This window comes from Taudactylus pleione, unplaced genomic scaffold (assembly GCF_031769625.1).
Source record: "Taudactylus pleione unplaced genomic scaffold, aTauple2 ptg000043l, whole genome shotgun sequence".
Taxonomy (NCBI): domain Eukaryota; kingdom Metazoa; phylum Chordata; class Amphibia; order Anura; family Myobatrachidae; genus Taudactylus; species Taudactylus pleione.
In genome coordinates, this window is record NW_028284445.1 from 6,260,587 (window position 1) to 6,277,290 (window position 16,704).

Here is a 16,704-nt window from a genome sequence, read left to right on the forward strand (position 1 = left end):
TCTCTGCTCTACACTTCTGCAAGCCACCTATGGTAGGTTCAATATCCTTCGGGTCCTTATTTCAAATTAACCATTAAAATTTTTATCTTTCATTTACCCTTCAGTTTACTAGGTGGGGTGTGACATTCCCCAGCAAGATTAAACTCCTGTAACTTTATTAAAAATACTGCACACGAGTTGCCATTTTGTGTAGCTGTAGTTGCAACATTGCCAATTTGCGTAGTAATGGCGGTTTAGTGTGCTGAGCACCAGTGCAGTGAGTACACGTGCGTAAAGTGCGTGTGGGCATCTTATACCCCACCTGGTTCTGCAACTGCCTTGATGTCAGCCAACAGTGATCTCATTAAGACTGAGTTGATTCAGTTTATTTACATTTTTTATAATTATTCATATGTTTAATTACTTACGATTGTCTTTGTGTTCCAAAGATCTTTTTTTTTTTTTATAAGTTGTTCCTAGAAGACTTATAAGTTTAGATCGTAAAAAATTGTTTTATTTTTGTTTACTTGTTTTAAAAGATGAATTAATTTATTCCCTTTTTTATTATTATTTTTTTTTATATTGTAAGGGACAAGAATCAATGTTTTGAGAGTCAGAATTACTGTCAAACTCAGGGCCGGCTCTACCATTAGGCAGCTGCCCTAGGGGTCTGGATCTGGGGGCGCCACAGAGTCTGCCCATCACAATATTAAGGATTCTCTGAGAGAGGCATACTTGTTGTACTAAATGCAGGTGACGCCTCCTTACTTTCACCTGATGGGATAGAAAGTGGGTATTGGTAGCGGTGGTGGGGGGGGCGATTCAGTAGGCTGCAGATTTGCCTAGGGCCCCTAAAGACCTTGCACCGGCCTGGTCGTACTAAATAAGTATACTTATGGACAGGGGCATTTTAAGAGAGGAGGGGGCCCGTGTGCAGTCTCCGTTTGGGCCCCCTCCTCTCTGTCAAGAGCACTGAGCGCGGTAGATTCTGGCTTCATGCCAGAATCTACTGCGCATGCGCAGGTCTCTGGGAAAATGGCGCTCGCTCCTATTTTCACAGGGACATAGTTTCTGCGTATGCGCAGGTCACCGGGACAATGACCGCCGCCATTCTCCCAGTCATTTTTGCTGCTCCGCAGCGCCTGTCCGGCGCTGCGGAGCAGCACATCGGAATCTGTGGAGAGGTAAGTATTTATTAACTATGGGGGCAGGGTGTGCTGTGTGGACCCCCTGGACCCAGGGGTCCGTGTGCACCGCACACCTTGCACCCATTATAAAGACGCCTATGGTAAGGTATAGCAAGGGTTATGAGATACCCCTTATGGTTCTTCCTTTTTATTTTTTCCACCTGTTTCATGAAAGGTTAAAAGGTGCATTGGTACAATTACATTTCCATTTACATAATACAAGTAGGTCAGTACAAAAATGTAATTATATTCATATATTTTGTCTTTTCTTTAGTTTACTAGTTTAAGAAAGTTAGAATATCTATCTACATTCATGTTCCCTCCCCATGTGGTAAATTTACTAAAGGTTGAGTTTAATAGATTAAAAATTGATCTAAATCAATCACCATCGATGTTGTGTTTCAGGGGCTAAATCACACATTTACTAACAGACAAGTTTTTCTCTATTCATTTTTAAGTGTTAGTAAACGTGCGATTTAGCCCCTGAAACACAACATCGACGCTGATTGATTTTTAATCGACCTTTAATAAATTTACCCCGTGTTATCAGTGTGGTTTTCTAATTTTTAATAGTTCCAACAGTATACTTGCCTACTTTTTATTTTCCTTCGGAGGGGAAGCAGGTGAGCGCTGATGAGGGGCGGGATCTGATATTTTGTGTCATTAAGCCCCGCCCCTCGCTGTAAATTGCCGCGATTAGCGCATGTTTAAATAGGTGGCGGGCCAAAAGACGTGATTCTTGTAGAATTGCCTCATTAAGCCCTGTCCCCTACTCGGAGACCCACGATCGCCGCGCAAATTCTCCCCATTCTGCCCACTTCACTAGGAAGTGGGCAGGAATGTGGGAGAAGTGCCTACTCTACCAGGGGTGCGGAGGGTTACCCGAAAAATCGGGAGCCTCCCGTGACTTCCGTGAGAGTAGGCATGTATGTCCTATAGGTTACAAGATGTAAGTTATTACACAGGCCTTTGAGTTTATTTTCATTGTGCTGACGTCATTAAACCAAAAGGGGGAAACCAGGACTGTGACACCACCAGAAACAGCACTGTCCTGCTAATTTTTATCAGGGCGTGGGCTGTGTAGTTTCCCTCCAAAGTTTCAGTATTGTCATACAACATTGGTAAACTGACAATATTATGGGCAATTTTAATAACATGGTGTAGTTTGCTGCTACCATGGCAACCATTCAGATATATGCTCTTATGTCCTAAAATGTACTAAGAAAATGACACCTGCAACGTTTTTGGTTGCTATGGAATACAGCCAATTTTTCGTGTTTTGTATTTTTATTAAAAAAGTGTATTAATATTAAAATCTTTTAATGATTGATGTGTGACCTAACGGAAAATTAATTTCCGCATCCTAAAGCTTAGCAGTTAAATTTCGATTAACTATAGGGGATGAAACTTCTAGTGACTTGCAGGGGCGCCAAGAGGGGGCGAGTGAGTACTAATTACCCGGGCCCGAGCTTGTTGGAGGGGCCCGGGCCCAACTCCGCCCCCTTCCCTCTTACCTGTCAGCAGCGCAGCACACGCTGCCGTGTGCTGGGCTGCACTGGTACCAGGGAGACTGCAATATCCTCTGCCTGCGGGGGGGAGCGATCACACTGATCGTGCCCCCCCTCCTGGATTTGCGCGACGGTGCAAAAAGTGTTGTTTATTTTTTAGAAGGGGGCATGGCCATGCCTGCCGCGATTAGGATAAGTCCCCGATTGTAATGGGTCCTGGGCCAGCTCTCTACTGCCCTGGTGATGTCATGGTCCCACAGAGGCTTGCATCTCCATTGCACAAAGGTAATATGTTAATACAATATGTTAATACAAAAATAATTAAAAATAATAATAATTAATAATACAAAAATAATTATACAGTATCGACACACTGCAACCCTTTCTGAACTGCTTTCTGTGTGACTTCAAAGTAGGCAACAATTATAGGAATACATATAAATATATCTATATAGATGTTGAGAAAGCGACCACTTTAATTTGCGCAAAATTTGGACGTGTACGCATCTGCCACTTAATGCCCACCTGCATTTGGAGAGGTGGTTCAGGGGCATGGGGCGTTCTAACTTCGGGCGAATATAGTGAAGGCATGCAGATCTGCAGAAGCACCCATTTACACCTGCTAGGGGTGTAACTTCTGCACTTGCCCTACAGCAAATACACATTACTGATGACTGGCTTTCCATGAACCAGTGGTATTTGCTGCAGATGCTGAGGAGTAATCGGCTGGAATCGCATATGGCGCTGCAGATGGGTGAAAATACGCTGTTTTTCTATGCTTTTTTTTTTCTTTATGGAATTTACACCCATTTTGCCAACAACTCTGCACAAGCCCCCATGTGACGTCTATACATACCTAGTGCAGCCTCCTAATCTTGCAGAAATAGATTTTAGAGATTGTGCACAGACTCCTTTCCTTTCAAACTAAAAAGGAAATTAATGAGCTGACATGAAAGGGAAGAGTGTTAATTGGTACCCTGGAGCTTTCACACAACGCCACAATAACACATGTAATCCAACTAATTTAATAAGGTATGCTTATAATATACATCAACAGAAAAATTGTCTTTCATAAATGTAGGTTTATATTTGAACACGGTCATTGGGGAAGTGAGCTATGGGTTAACAGTAATGGTGCATACACACGGTCAGATTTTTCTTCAGAGCTGAACGATAACGATATAAAAAATAGTTCAATCGTTCATATCTGAAGGAAAATCTGACATATCCGATATATCTGTCAGACGAACGATTTGAACGATGCGCGTTCCCGATGGTCAGATAACGATATCTGACATCTGATGTATTTGCAGTCAGACTTCGACGATTCCATTCATTTTAATGCAGTCAAAAAACGTTCAAATGTTCAAATCTTTGGTAAAATCGTTCATCTGACAAATCTGACCGTGTGTATGCTCCATAACAGTTCTCTATTGTGTATTCGATATATTCATGTGCTTCACACTGAATTCATGTGGTGGGCTTTGATCCACAAAAAAGTAACAATTATCAAGCAAGGAGCATATTGCAGTTAAATGTTTGCTTAATTTATACCACACAATAATGACATCATCTGATCTGATAGGTGGCTGTGGTTTATTTCAGCACATGGTGCCCCCGGTAGGTGCCATTTTGAGTTGTGGGTTGGGTTTTGACGGAATGACCAGCTCACCTGTGTATAAGATGATGGCGGTCCTCATAGCTCAGTGGCTGATACCAATAAATGCCATTTCATTAGCAGCATTGTTGCATCAAAGTGCACTAGGAGTTGCTGACTAGTACACCTAGCCTTCTGCATACGCCAGCATATTTTCATGACAGGCGGTCATTTTGTGGGTTGAGCCAACATGCGTTAGAATGCTGCCTATTAACCACCTAAGAACTAGGGACATCAGTAAGATACTTTGGGGTCTATTCATGGAATTATGTTATCACTATAATTGTTACTTATCACTAGAGAGCGCATCACTTCGATGTGATCTATAGTTTTGATAAGTACCAATTCATGTACACTTACCTGTTTCCTGAAGCGAAGCGGTATATCCAGGTCCTGCGATCCGGTCTTTTCTTCTTCCCTGCATATTCGGGGTCTTCATTCTTCTTTGCATGCGCCGGCGTCTGCGCAGATCATCACGCGGCGGCGGCAGGGAAAGGTACGGGGACCCGCAGGCAGTTGGAATGGAGGTTACCCGGCATATGAATAAGCACCTTAGCGGCAGCAGGGGAAGGAACAGGAGGGGCGTGCTGGCAATCCATATTGAGGTGACAGTCCGGATATACCGTGTTGCCTAGCAGGTCAGGCGTAGGAAGTGGGGCACTGGGTCAGCCGCAACTCGCAAGCCAGCATTGCAAGAGGTGACTCGAGATATGCATATACCCTGGGCACCTCGGATTGGCTGCTGGCTCAGACGGGGCGGAGACAAAAGGGAGAAGGCAGGAAGACAGCTGTCTTCGCTGCTCTTCTCCCCTAACAGCACTGCCAATACCATCCTGAGATGGCGAAGGCAATGCTAAGCAGAGGAACGGAAAGCTGAGCTTTCCGTTCCTGTATGAATCGCACTCATCATACATATGTATGGTGATACGATACACACAGGAGCAGGTGCACTGCTGGAGAAGTAATAAGCTTCTCCAGAGGTATCCTGCTCTATGAATAGCACAAAGCAGGGAAGTGCCCTGATTTCAGCTAAACAGGACAATTCACTGCTTCATGAATAGAAACATAGAATTTGACGGCAGATAAGAACCACTTGGCCCATCTAGTCTGACCCATTTTTAAACATATTATTACCTCAACCCTTATTGATCCTTATTTCTTCTGAAGGATATCCTTATGTCTATCCCATGCATGTTTAAATTGCTCTACTGTCTTAGCCTCTACCACCCCTGATGGGAGGCTATTCCACTTGTCCACTACCCTTTCTGTGAAGTAATTTTTCCTCAAATTTTCCTTGAACCTACCACCGTCCAGCTTCAGAACGTGTCCTCTTGTTCTAATACTTCTCTTTCTTTGAAGAATGTCTCCTTCCTTTACCTTGTTAAACACCCTTTATATATTTGAACGTTTCTATCATGTCCCCCCTTTCCCTTCTCTGCTCCAAACTATACATATTAAGATCTTTTAGTCTTTCCTGGTGCGTTTTATAGTGTAGACCTTGCACCATTTTAGTTGCCCTTCTTTGTACAGTCTCTAATGTATTAATATCCTTCTGGAGATATGGCCTCCAGAATTGAACACAGTATTTGAGATGAGGACGTACCAATGATTCTCTACCTTCTTCACTTCTATCACTTCTTTCTTTCTGCTACTGATTCCTCTCCCTATGCAACCAAGCATCTGACTTGCCTTCCTCATTGCTTTGTTACAATGTTTGCTTGCCTTTAAGTCACCTGAAATAGTGACTCCTAGATCCCTTTCCTATTCAGTAGTTTTCGATATACTGCCATTAACACTATATTTAGCCTTTGGATTTTTGAGACCCAAGTGCATGATCTTGCATTTTTTGGCATTGAACTGTAGTTGCCACGTCTTTGACCATTCCTCTAGTCTACCTAGATCATCAATCATTTGTTTTACTCCTCCTGGTGTGTCTACCCTGTTGCATACCTTTGTGTCATCTGCAGAAGGCATAGTTTCCCTTCAATACCATTTGCAATGTCACAAATAAAGATATTAAAAAGCACTGGTCCAAGTACAGATCCCTGAGGCACTCCACTGGTAACATTTCCCTCTTGAGACTGCAGACCGTTTACTACAACTCTCTGTTTCCTATCCTGCAGCCATGATCTTATCCATTCAACTATCTTTGTATCCAATCCCATGCTTTCCAGTTTATTTAACAGTCTGCGATGTGGAACAGTGTCAAAAGCCTTACTAAAGTCTAGATAAGCTATATCTATGCCCCCCCCCTTTATCTATTTCCTTAGTCACCAAGTCAAAAAAGTCAATAAGATTTGTTTGACATGATCTCCCCCCAGTAAATCCATGCTGTTTGGCATCCTGCAAATTATTGGTTTTAAGATAATCTACGACTCTTTCTTTTAAAAGTGTTTCCATCAATTTCCCTGCTACTGATGTAAGGCTCACTGGTCGGTAGTTGCTTGCCTCTTCCTTTGTATACTAAATAACTACGCCTGCCATAGATGTCACAGGTTCCTTGTGAATTGAGAAGATGAATTCCTCTGTACATTGGTTCAGCCCACAAATTGTCTGCCTTGGCTGTGTGAAGGTTATAAGTGTATATTAAAATACTAAATCTACATCATACGAGGTATGTCTATAAAATAACGAGACTGTGATTTCACCTAGTAAACAAAGCAGTCAGAACCAGATCTAACTACATACGTAGTAACCTTGAACTTGTCTGAACCTGCATGACAAGCAGCAACACTCTATGACGTTCAGTTGATGGTGAGTCGCCATGTACCGTAATTTGGTTGTGTTTTCTATAGAGTACCGAAAAAATGCTAAGTTTAAAAGATGAACAACGCGTCAATTTGAAATTTTTAGTAACATTTTTTTGATATCAAGGGTGTAGTTTTGCAAGAATGGGTCCCAGAAGGCCCAACAGTTATCCAGCATTATTATAAGGAAGTTTTGAAAAAGCTTTGAGAGAGAGAGTCAGAAAGAAACGGCCGCAACTGTGGGAAAATGGTTTCATTCTTCACCAGGACAATGCGCCTGCTCACCAGGACAATGCCCCTGCTCACCAGGTCAATGCCCCTGCTCACCAGGACAATGCGCCTGCTCACCAGGACAATGCGCCTGCTCACCAGGACAATGCCCCTGCTCACCAGGTCAATGCCCCTGCTCACCAGGACAATGCGCCTGCTCACCAGGACAATGCCCCTGCTCACCAGGACAATGCCCCTGCTCACCAGGACAATGCCCCTGCTCACCAGGACAATGCGCCTGCTCATCAGGACAATGCCCCTGATCACCAGGACAATGCCCCTGCTCACCAGGACAATGCGCCTGCTCACCAGGACAATGCCCCTGCTCACCAGGACAATGCCCCTGCTCACCAGGACAATGCCCCTGCTCACCAGGACAATGCCCCTGCTCACCAGGACAATGCCCCTGCTCACCAGGACAATGCCCCTGCTCACAAAGCACTCTCTGTGAAGCAGTTTTTGACCGACAATCACATTACTACACTTGAACATCCTCCATATTCGCCCGATTTAGCACCTTGTGACTTATATCTTTTCCCAAAAGTTAAATCAGTGCTTAAAGGGCCACATTTTGAATCAGTGGATGCTGTAAAGAAGAAAACGGCAGACATGTAGAAACAACTAACAGAAAGTGATTTGCTCCATGCCTTCCACCAGTGCAAAACAAGACTACAGTGATGTATTAGTGCAAATGGGACGTATATTGAAGGGGACAAATATTAAATTTGTAATACCAATAAATAAAGATGAGTTATTTAATCAGTCTCGTTATTTAATAGACATACCTTGTACTTGCCGACTCTCCTTCATTGTCAGAGAGACTCCCTGAAATAGTAGCAATCTCCCTGTCTCCCTGAAAAGTCTAGTAATCTCCCTGATTGCACCTTACCCCCATTTTGTAGCGGTTATATTAAAAAAACAGAGATATATACATTCAAATGGGTTCATTAGTATCATTCCCCTGCATTGGGTATAAGGCACAATGATCCCGATGGCTACATGAATTTTCTGAAAAGTATCTCACGAGTAGATCTTACTAACTCCTTTTGGGCTCGTTTACATTTGGATATAAGTCAGTTATATGACACGCCTCTCAGATGTAGCAGTACAGTCCACTTTACTGCCGCGCTCATAGGTGCTGCTTTCACAATCTCCCTGAAATTCTTTTTCAAAAGTATGTACAGTAAGTATGATCTACATATATATTTTACATTTACAACTCAATTTCTTATCATAGTTATACTGTCTGCCTGACAACAGATGTAGCAGCCTCTCACACTCAAGTTTGTTTTGTACTTTTTGTTTTTGCCATTTCTAGGGCTCCCAGCACAGCGGCTCCTCTACCTCATTAGCGTCCACCAAAGTGTGCAGTTCCATGGATGAAAGCGACGTCTTAGCTGAAGGTGAGAAGTGATGTAACAGAAGACACAGCACAAAATTATTGTGTACACTATAATCACATGATTTATGTAGAGGAGACCTTGGGGTATATTTACTTAAGTGCAGGTTTTTAGAAGTGGAGATGTTGCCCATAGCAACCAATCAGATTCTAGCTATTATCTTTTATAAGGTGCTAGATAAAAGTTCTAGAATCTGATTGGTTGTTATGGGAAACAACTCCAGTTGCACCTTACTAAATATTCCCTCTAGTTGTCTTCTGCCTGAGGTGGTATTTAAAAGAGTGTGTTTTCATCCCTTAAGGTGCGTATACACTAGCAGATAGGGGAACGACAGTATGATTACAACATTGTAATCGTACAGTCATTCCTCATCCACTGTAGTGCCTACACTGAACGTACAGTGCAGGCACCCTCCCTCATCCCCGAACATGGCTGATCTGTCGTTATCAGCAGATTGACCGGCATGTTCAGGCGATGATTGATGTCGGAAACGACCAGTGGCAGCGCGCATCGCTGGTCGTTTTCGACATTTTCATGCCCGATTTGTGAACAATTAATGAAAAATAACGATGTCGTTATCGTTCATTCGCTCATTTTAATCGGCAAGTGGATATGCGGCATTACACTTACATATCAATAAAATCTTTTTTTTTTCAGCGTACTGTGTTTAGTCTAATGCACAGGTTCTCAAACTCAGGGCCTGATTCAGAGCCGGACGCTCTGAACGAGCGCCTGCTCTGAATCAGGGCATTTTTTTTTTTTTTGCGAAGCGGCCTCTTGGACGCTCGCATAGCTGTGGGTTACCACCCACAGCTTATGCGAGCGTCCATCATGATGGTCGCGATGGTCAAGACCATCGCGACCATCGGGCTTGCGACGAGACCCTTGCGGTAGGGTCTCGTTGACCGCAAGCCCTGGAGTGATTTTGGCTCTATCAGAGCCCAAATCACTCCCACTGACATCACTAGTGATGTCAGTGGGGCCAGACCCAGACGGTAGGCGTTCCCATGGGAACGCCTCCGTCTGGGCAGCCACGCCCCCAGCATGCCCACCAAAGGGGGCATGCTGTCACTCACCAGCGCTCGCGCTCAGCGCTCGCGAGTGGGTCTGAATCAGGCCCTCAGTCCTCAGGACCCCAAACAGTGCATGTTTTCCAGGTCTCCTCCCAGAATCACAAGTCAAATAATTAGCTCCACCTGTGGATCTCTTAAAATGTGTCAGTGAGTAATGAATACATCTGTGCACCTGCTGGGTGACCTGGAAAACGTGACCTGTGTGGGGTCCTGAGGACTGAGTTTGAGAACCACTGCTCTGATGAACATAGTAACAGTGGGAGATGCATCAAGATAAAGTGGAGAAGATGCCCAAAGCACTCTGCACTTTATCTCTCTCCAAGGCTTGATGCATCTTCCCCACTGTGTCACTTACAATATTATTCAAACGATTTTCCATTTTAGCCCATGTACAAAAGCCCCTCCAGCATTTACTGTTTACCAGGATGTTGACACTAACATCATACTTGCTTACCCTTCTGAGTCGGCTGGAAGCCTCCAGCTCCCGGCTCCCTGGAAAGGCAGGCAAGCCTTCTGGTGGGTGCTGCCCCCCACCCCTCCCCTGGTGATGCGATTCACACTGAATCTCGTAATTTTGGCCCCGCCCCCTTCATTCACTATGCCGGTAATCTCGGTATTGTGTCGCGGGACCAGGCCAAAATGACGCAATCATGTGGCCATGCCCCCGCTCTGCCCACAAATGTCGGGTAAGCTGTCCAGCCCCGCCCCCTTGTGCCGGGATCGTCTCCCCCCCCCCCCTGCTATGTCGATCTGGCTGCTCCTTCCCGGAAAGGGGCAGCCAGAATGTCGGCAACCCTGACTAACATACACAACTAGCTAAACAAAGCAAATGGCGGGAATAGCAGGATGTTACGCTCATGAAAGTACTATTATTGGGAAAGGAGAAGATTTACTACAAGGTTTTAATAAAGTGAAAAATACCTTACTTACCCTTCAAAACTAGTTATTACTACTCTATGGCCTCTATTTACTACAATCCGCATTTCTAATGTGGTCATAGTGTGATATTTTTGCCTAAATTGGCATTGCGAATTTAGGAAATGTCACAGGAATGTATCAAAACTTATTTGCAGGGACAGAGCTTGTGATAAAGCTCTGTCCCTGCGAATCCCCTCCACAGTCTTCTCACTATATTTTTCACCAAAAATACAGTGAGGTGTCTGCGCATGCACAGCCGACTCACCAACCCCCCATGCGATCACCCCCCACACACACCACCATGATCCCCTCCACCCTACTTACTTACTTACACTTACCTCAGTGATCGGTGCTCAGGTGATGTCCTCTCTCTGGGGCTCTGGTCAGCTGGTCTCCGGGCTCCTGCACTGTGACCTCGGTCAGCTTCTCTGTGCTGCAAACTGAGATGCTGGCATAGACCAAGGTCACAGTGACCGGGGTCACAATACAGGAGCCCAGAGACCAGCTGACCAGAGCCCCAGAGAATCTCACCAGAGCGCCCATAACTTGGATCACCGGTCCCTGGATGCCAGTAAGTGTTTGAGGGTTTTTTTTTACTTTTTTCTTGTTTTAAGTGATCAGCTTGTGGTCTATTTAGACCACAAAGCTGATCACAGGGGCCGACTCCCGGCTCTGCTTTGCCTGTCAGAGCATAGCAGGGGCCGGGGAAACAGGGAAAGCTCTCATAACGCCATCTGAAGATGGCGGTATTATTACAGGGCTTCCCCACTTATTTTTTTACAATTGATTTTTAGTGAATTTCTAGCAGATCGCATTTCCCATTCCATGTATGGGAAATGCGATCTACATACTAATAATGTGTGAATTGAAGGGATTGGAGTAGTTTTTCATGAAAACTACTCCAATTGCCCTTTAATACATTTACATATTACTAAAATAATGTGAAAAGGGTGTGAAAAAACCCTTTTTCATATTTCTTTAGTAAAAATAATATTGATAAATATTAAAGTCATTGATGCCATTAAAGTCCCAACATGAAAAGATAATGATCAACCGAGACCTCATCTTGATCCTACAAATCAACTACCCCAAATCATGGGAATCGGTCCTGTCATAAAACCTATTAAAAGCCAGGAGTGAAACACCAGGTCCAATAGCACATTTTGAAAAAAGCCACAAGTGGAGCTAATTATGTCACTTATGATTCTGTGAGGAGACCTGGAAAACATGCACTGTTTGGGGTCCTGAGGACCGAGTTTGAGAAGCTGTGGTGTAGTGTATATGAAAATTGCAGACTATATAAATACTAGTTCACAACTGTATCTGTTCATGAATGTAACAAACCAATGAACCTTTAAAGAGCTGTAGATTCCCTCTTTCAGGGTAGTACAGGTCTGAGTGCAGTGCTATCAATAGGGATATGAGTTGTACATTATTTTGAATAACATATTTGATCATGTTGTCTTTTGGAATCAAAGGAGAAAAATAACATTCTCTGAAATCTAAGCAATATTCGCCATCTAGTGGTCACACTGCGCACTGTTCTGACTCGTTCAGACATAACTCATTAGAGATGGTACAAAGCATAAAACAGCCAAAGCACAGCACAAAGTACACTGTGTCACCCAATTTCTGCAGAGATAATTGAAATGTGATAAAGTAGAATGCAGGGAAAATTTTTCCAGTGTTCTCTTCAATGCAGAAAAGCGTACAGCCATTTCTACCCCAAAAAAAGGACTTGTACCAGTTTACAGCGAGAACCAGAGCCGTAACTAGACTTTTTGGTGCCCTGTGCCAGAGAGAGCATTGGTGACACCCCCCCCCCCCCCCCACACTCATATTTTAAATAGGGACATAAGATAGTGCACCTGATAAAAAAAAGGGCCATAGCCTCATGGGGAAGGACCAGGGAAGAGATAGGGGAGACCAGGAGATGCTGGGAATAAGAGAAGAGGAAGCTATAAGTGAGGATGAGAATAAACAGGAAAATTGACAGGCCCAAACAGCGCCCCCTGCCCCTAGTTATGGACCTGGCGAGAACTACAGATGGCTTTGGTTCCCAAATCCCCATTCCATACTATGGGAAAGAGGTCTGGATTGCAAAGCGGAATCCGACTGGATCCGTCGCCCATGCAGGGCCTGTCCGTGTGCATGCATGAACTCACGCATGTGCACTAACACTAACTATACAATTATGGCTGGCTACACGTTTGGACGATATCGTCCCGATTTTGCCAAATTGCAACGACAAATCGGGTTTATATTGTGCAGTGTGTATGGCTGATTTGCGCTCTCCCGCGGTCGCATGTGATATTGCATGATTGGCCATGCTGCACGGCCAATCACACAATATCACATGCGGCACCATACATATTAATTAAGGAAAGAACAAGTAATCGTTCCATCGTTCATTAAATCGTGTAGTGTGTACCGGCAATCATGCGTTGTCCAGGGTGAATTGCCTGTTGTTCAGGTGTGTACCCACCCTATCTGCCAGACATCTGTACAATCTGGTTGGTTGGAATGAAAACCTGATAATTTATGGGAGCAAATGACATTCGACCATATGGTCCCAAAAACTAGAAAACAGACAAAAACGATTGTTCAAATTGATGAAATTCGTTTGATTTAACCAATTTGTCTAAACAACCATTTTTGTCTGTTTTTCATTGTTTGTGAGCAAATGGTCGATTGTCATTTGCTCCCATCCATTACCAGGTTTTCATTTCAAACTGCCAGATTGGACAGATATCTGACAGATAATTATATAGTTAGAGAAAGAAAGATTGTATTCCCGCACTAGTCACTCACTTATTATCATTCATTTATATAAGTGTTGTCCTAGGGATATTCGTTAGATCGGCGTGCCACTGATGCCCCTTAATTAAACTAATTCAAAGAAAAGTACATATGTATGTTACCAAAGGATAAGTGCACTGAAGAAGAAAACCCCTTTTCATTTTTCTTCTTTTTTCTTTGAATTAGATAATTATATAGCCCAGCATTAGGAATCACGGGAACAGCTGCTTTTCGGAACAGCTGTCCACGCAATATATTGCTCCAGTAATAATGTATCCGACTCCGCAACTCAAGGCGAGTTAGATACCAATGTATCGGGGAGCAGATGAGAAATATTAACGAATGTGTCCCTTAAACCAGGGGTCTTCAACCTTGGCCCTCCAGCTGCTGTGGAACTAAACATCCCAGCATGCACTGCCATAGTTTTAGCATGCTGTTATATTAAAAAGGTGGCACTGCATGCTGGGATGTGTAGTTCCACAGCAGCTGGAGGGCCAAGGTTGAAGACCCTTGCCTTAGACCTTTGCACAAATTTGTTTCCAGCTCCCTGAGGACACATATTACATATATAATGTTACCTGCGTATCACTTCTATCCACAATCTATAAGTGCCTCCTCTGCTACTACCTAGGTAAGGTAATTATGCTCCGCCTCCCTTGTTCCCATCTCTTGCTATCCTGGGGCGCTCTAGTTCTAGCAGCTGGAACTGTGTTCTTCTTTTTGGCAGTGACCCAGTGTCATCATATTTATAGAGTAGTAAATTGTTTTAAAACACATTATTATTTCTATATATTTGTGACATGTCTCGATATGTATTTAGTATTCACATTGACATTACAGATATTTTGGATGAAGGGTTCCAGGTACCGGTGTCTATAGCAGAGAGATACAAAGTTGGGAGGACCATAGGAGATGGAAATTTCGCCATTGTCAAAGAGTGTATAGAAAGGTAAGAGTGTATAGAAAGGTAAGAGTGTATAGAAAGGTAAGTGTGTATAGAAAGGTAAGGGTGTATAGAAAGGTAAGGGTGTATAGAAAGGTAAGAGTGTATAGAAAGGTAAAAGTGTATAGAAAGGTAAGGGTGTATAGAGAGGTAAGAGTGTATAGAAAGGTAAGGGTGTATAGAAAGGTAAGGGTTATAGAAAGGTAAGGGTGTATAGAAAGGTAAGAGTGTATAGAAAGGTAAGAGTGTATAGAAAGGTAAGTGTGTATAGAAAGGTAAGAGTGTATAGAAAGGTAAGAGTGTATAGAAAGGTAAAAGTGTATAGAAAGGTAAGCGTGTATAGAAGGGTAAGGGTGTATAGAGAGGTAAGAGTGTATAGAAAGGTAAGGGTGTATAGAAAGGTAAGGGTGTATAGAAAGGTAAGTGTGTATAGAAAGGTAAGGGTGTATAGAAAGGTAAGAGTGTATAGAAAGGTAGGAGTGTATAGAAAGGTAAGTGTGTATAGAAAGGTAAGAGTGTATAGAAAGGTAAGGGTGTATAGAAAGGTAAGAGTGTATAGAAAGGTAAAAGTGTATAGAAAGGTAAGAGTGTATAGAAAGGTAAGAGTGTATAGAAAGGTAAGAGTGTATAGAAAGGTAAAATTGTATAGAAAGGTAAGAGTGTATAGAAAGGTAAGAGTGTATAGAAAGGTAAGGGTGTATAGAAAGGTAAGAGTGTATAGAAAGGTAAGGGTGTGTAGAAAGGTAAGGGTGTATAGAGAGGTAAGAGTGTATAGAAAGGTAAGAGTGTATAGAAAGGTAAGGGTGTATAGAAAGGTAAGGGTGTATAGAAAGGTAAGAGTGTATAGAAAGGTAAGAGTGTATAGAAAGGTAAGTGTGTATAGAAAGGTAAGAGTGTATAGAAAGGTAAGGGTGTATAGAAAGGTAAGAGTGTATAGAAAGGTAAGTGTGTATAGAAAGGTAAGAGTGCACAGAAAGGTAAAAGTGTATAGAAAGGTAAGTGTATAGAAAGGTAAGAGTGTATAGAAAGGTAAGGGTGTATAGAAAGGTAAAAGTGTATAGAAAGGTAAAAGTGTATAGAAAGGTAAGGGTGTATAGAAAGGTAAGAGTGTATAAAAAGGTAAGTGTATAGAAAGGTAAGTGTATAGAAAGGTAAGTGTGTATAGAAAGGTAAGAGTGTATAGAGAGGTAAGGGTGTATAGAAAGGTAAAAGTGTATAGAAAGGTAAGAGTGTATAGAAAGGTAAGAGTGCATAGAGAGGTAAGAGTGCATAGAGAGGTAAGAGTGCATAGAGAGGTAAGAGTGTATAGAAAGGTAAGTGTGTATAGAAAGGTAAAAGTGTATAGAAAGGTAAGAGTGTATAGAAAGGTAAGAGTGTATAGAAAGGTAAGAGTGTATAGAACGGTAAGAGTGTATAGAACGGTAAGTGTAATCACCTCCCCCTGCCATTCTCGCACAGCTTTATAAAAGTTTCAGTTCTCCTTAAGTCATAACAACAAAGCAAATCACATGTAGTTTTGTTTTGTGAAATGAGTATAAAAAGCAGACTGTAATGGAAGTGTCATTTATACTTCCTTTTTAGCATATAGCAATATTTACTGAATACATGTTTTAAGGTAAGCAGACATAATAAGAATACATTTCATACTAGTCCATGAATTATAGTATTGTGCACACTAGGGTGCCAAGGCTTATTTTCCCTGCAGTGTCCCCACACTAAGCAGCGGCCAGTAACATGGAGGGGCAGAAAGCAACAGGTTCATGTTGGCTGCTGTTCCTCCATGTCAGTGATACTCTGGGAGTGTGAGAGCCCAGAGTGACACTTAAGGTGCGTACACACTGGGCGATAAAGTGGACGACTGAACGATAACGATATCGTTATCGTTCAGTCGTCCACTTTATCGTCCATTTTTAAGCCCAAAAAGATGAACGATGACGACGACGCGCGTTCCCGCGGGTCGTTCGTCATCATCGTTCATCGGGCTGACATGCAGGCCAACCTGATGATCTCGTCAGGTTGCTGCATGTCAGGGAATGGGGGAGAGAGCCCGGCGCTGAACGATATCGTTAATGATATCGTTCAGCGGCTGTGCTCAATGTCATAAACGACATTGAGCACAGCCTGCCAGGGACACACTAGACGATATCGCTCAGGGAGCATATCGTGTAGTGTGTATGCACCTTTACAGTCTGGCAGAGGACACTGCCATCCACACAAGGAAAT

The 16,704-nt window shown here is 43.1% G+C and overlaps 1 protein-coding gene across 5 annotated transcripts in view; it reads left to right on the plus strand.

Moving 5' to 3' along the window:
* The window catches only part of DCLK1 (doublecortin like kinase 1), a 454,917-nt gene that overhangs the window by 352,368 nt on the left and 85,845 nt on the right, over positions 1 to 16,704 (plus strand). For all 5 annotated transcript variants that reach the window (XM_088460208.1, XM_088460209.1, XM_088460210.1 and 2 more), the window contains 2 exons: positions 8,667 to 8,751; positions 14,379 to 14,487. In XM_088460208.1, the coding sequence (XP_088316334.1) occupies positions 8,667 to 8,751; positions 14,379 to 14,487 (194 nt within the window). The remainder of the gene's footprint in view (positions 1 to 8,666; positions 8,752 to 14,378; positions 14,488 to 16,704) is intronic.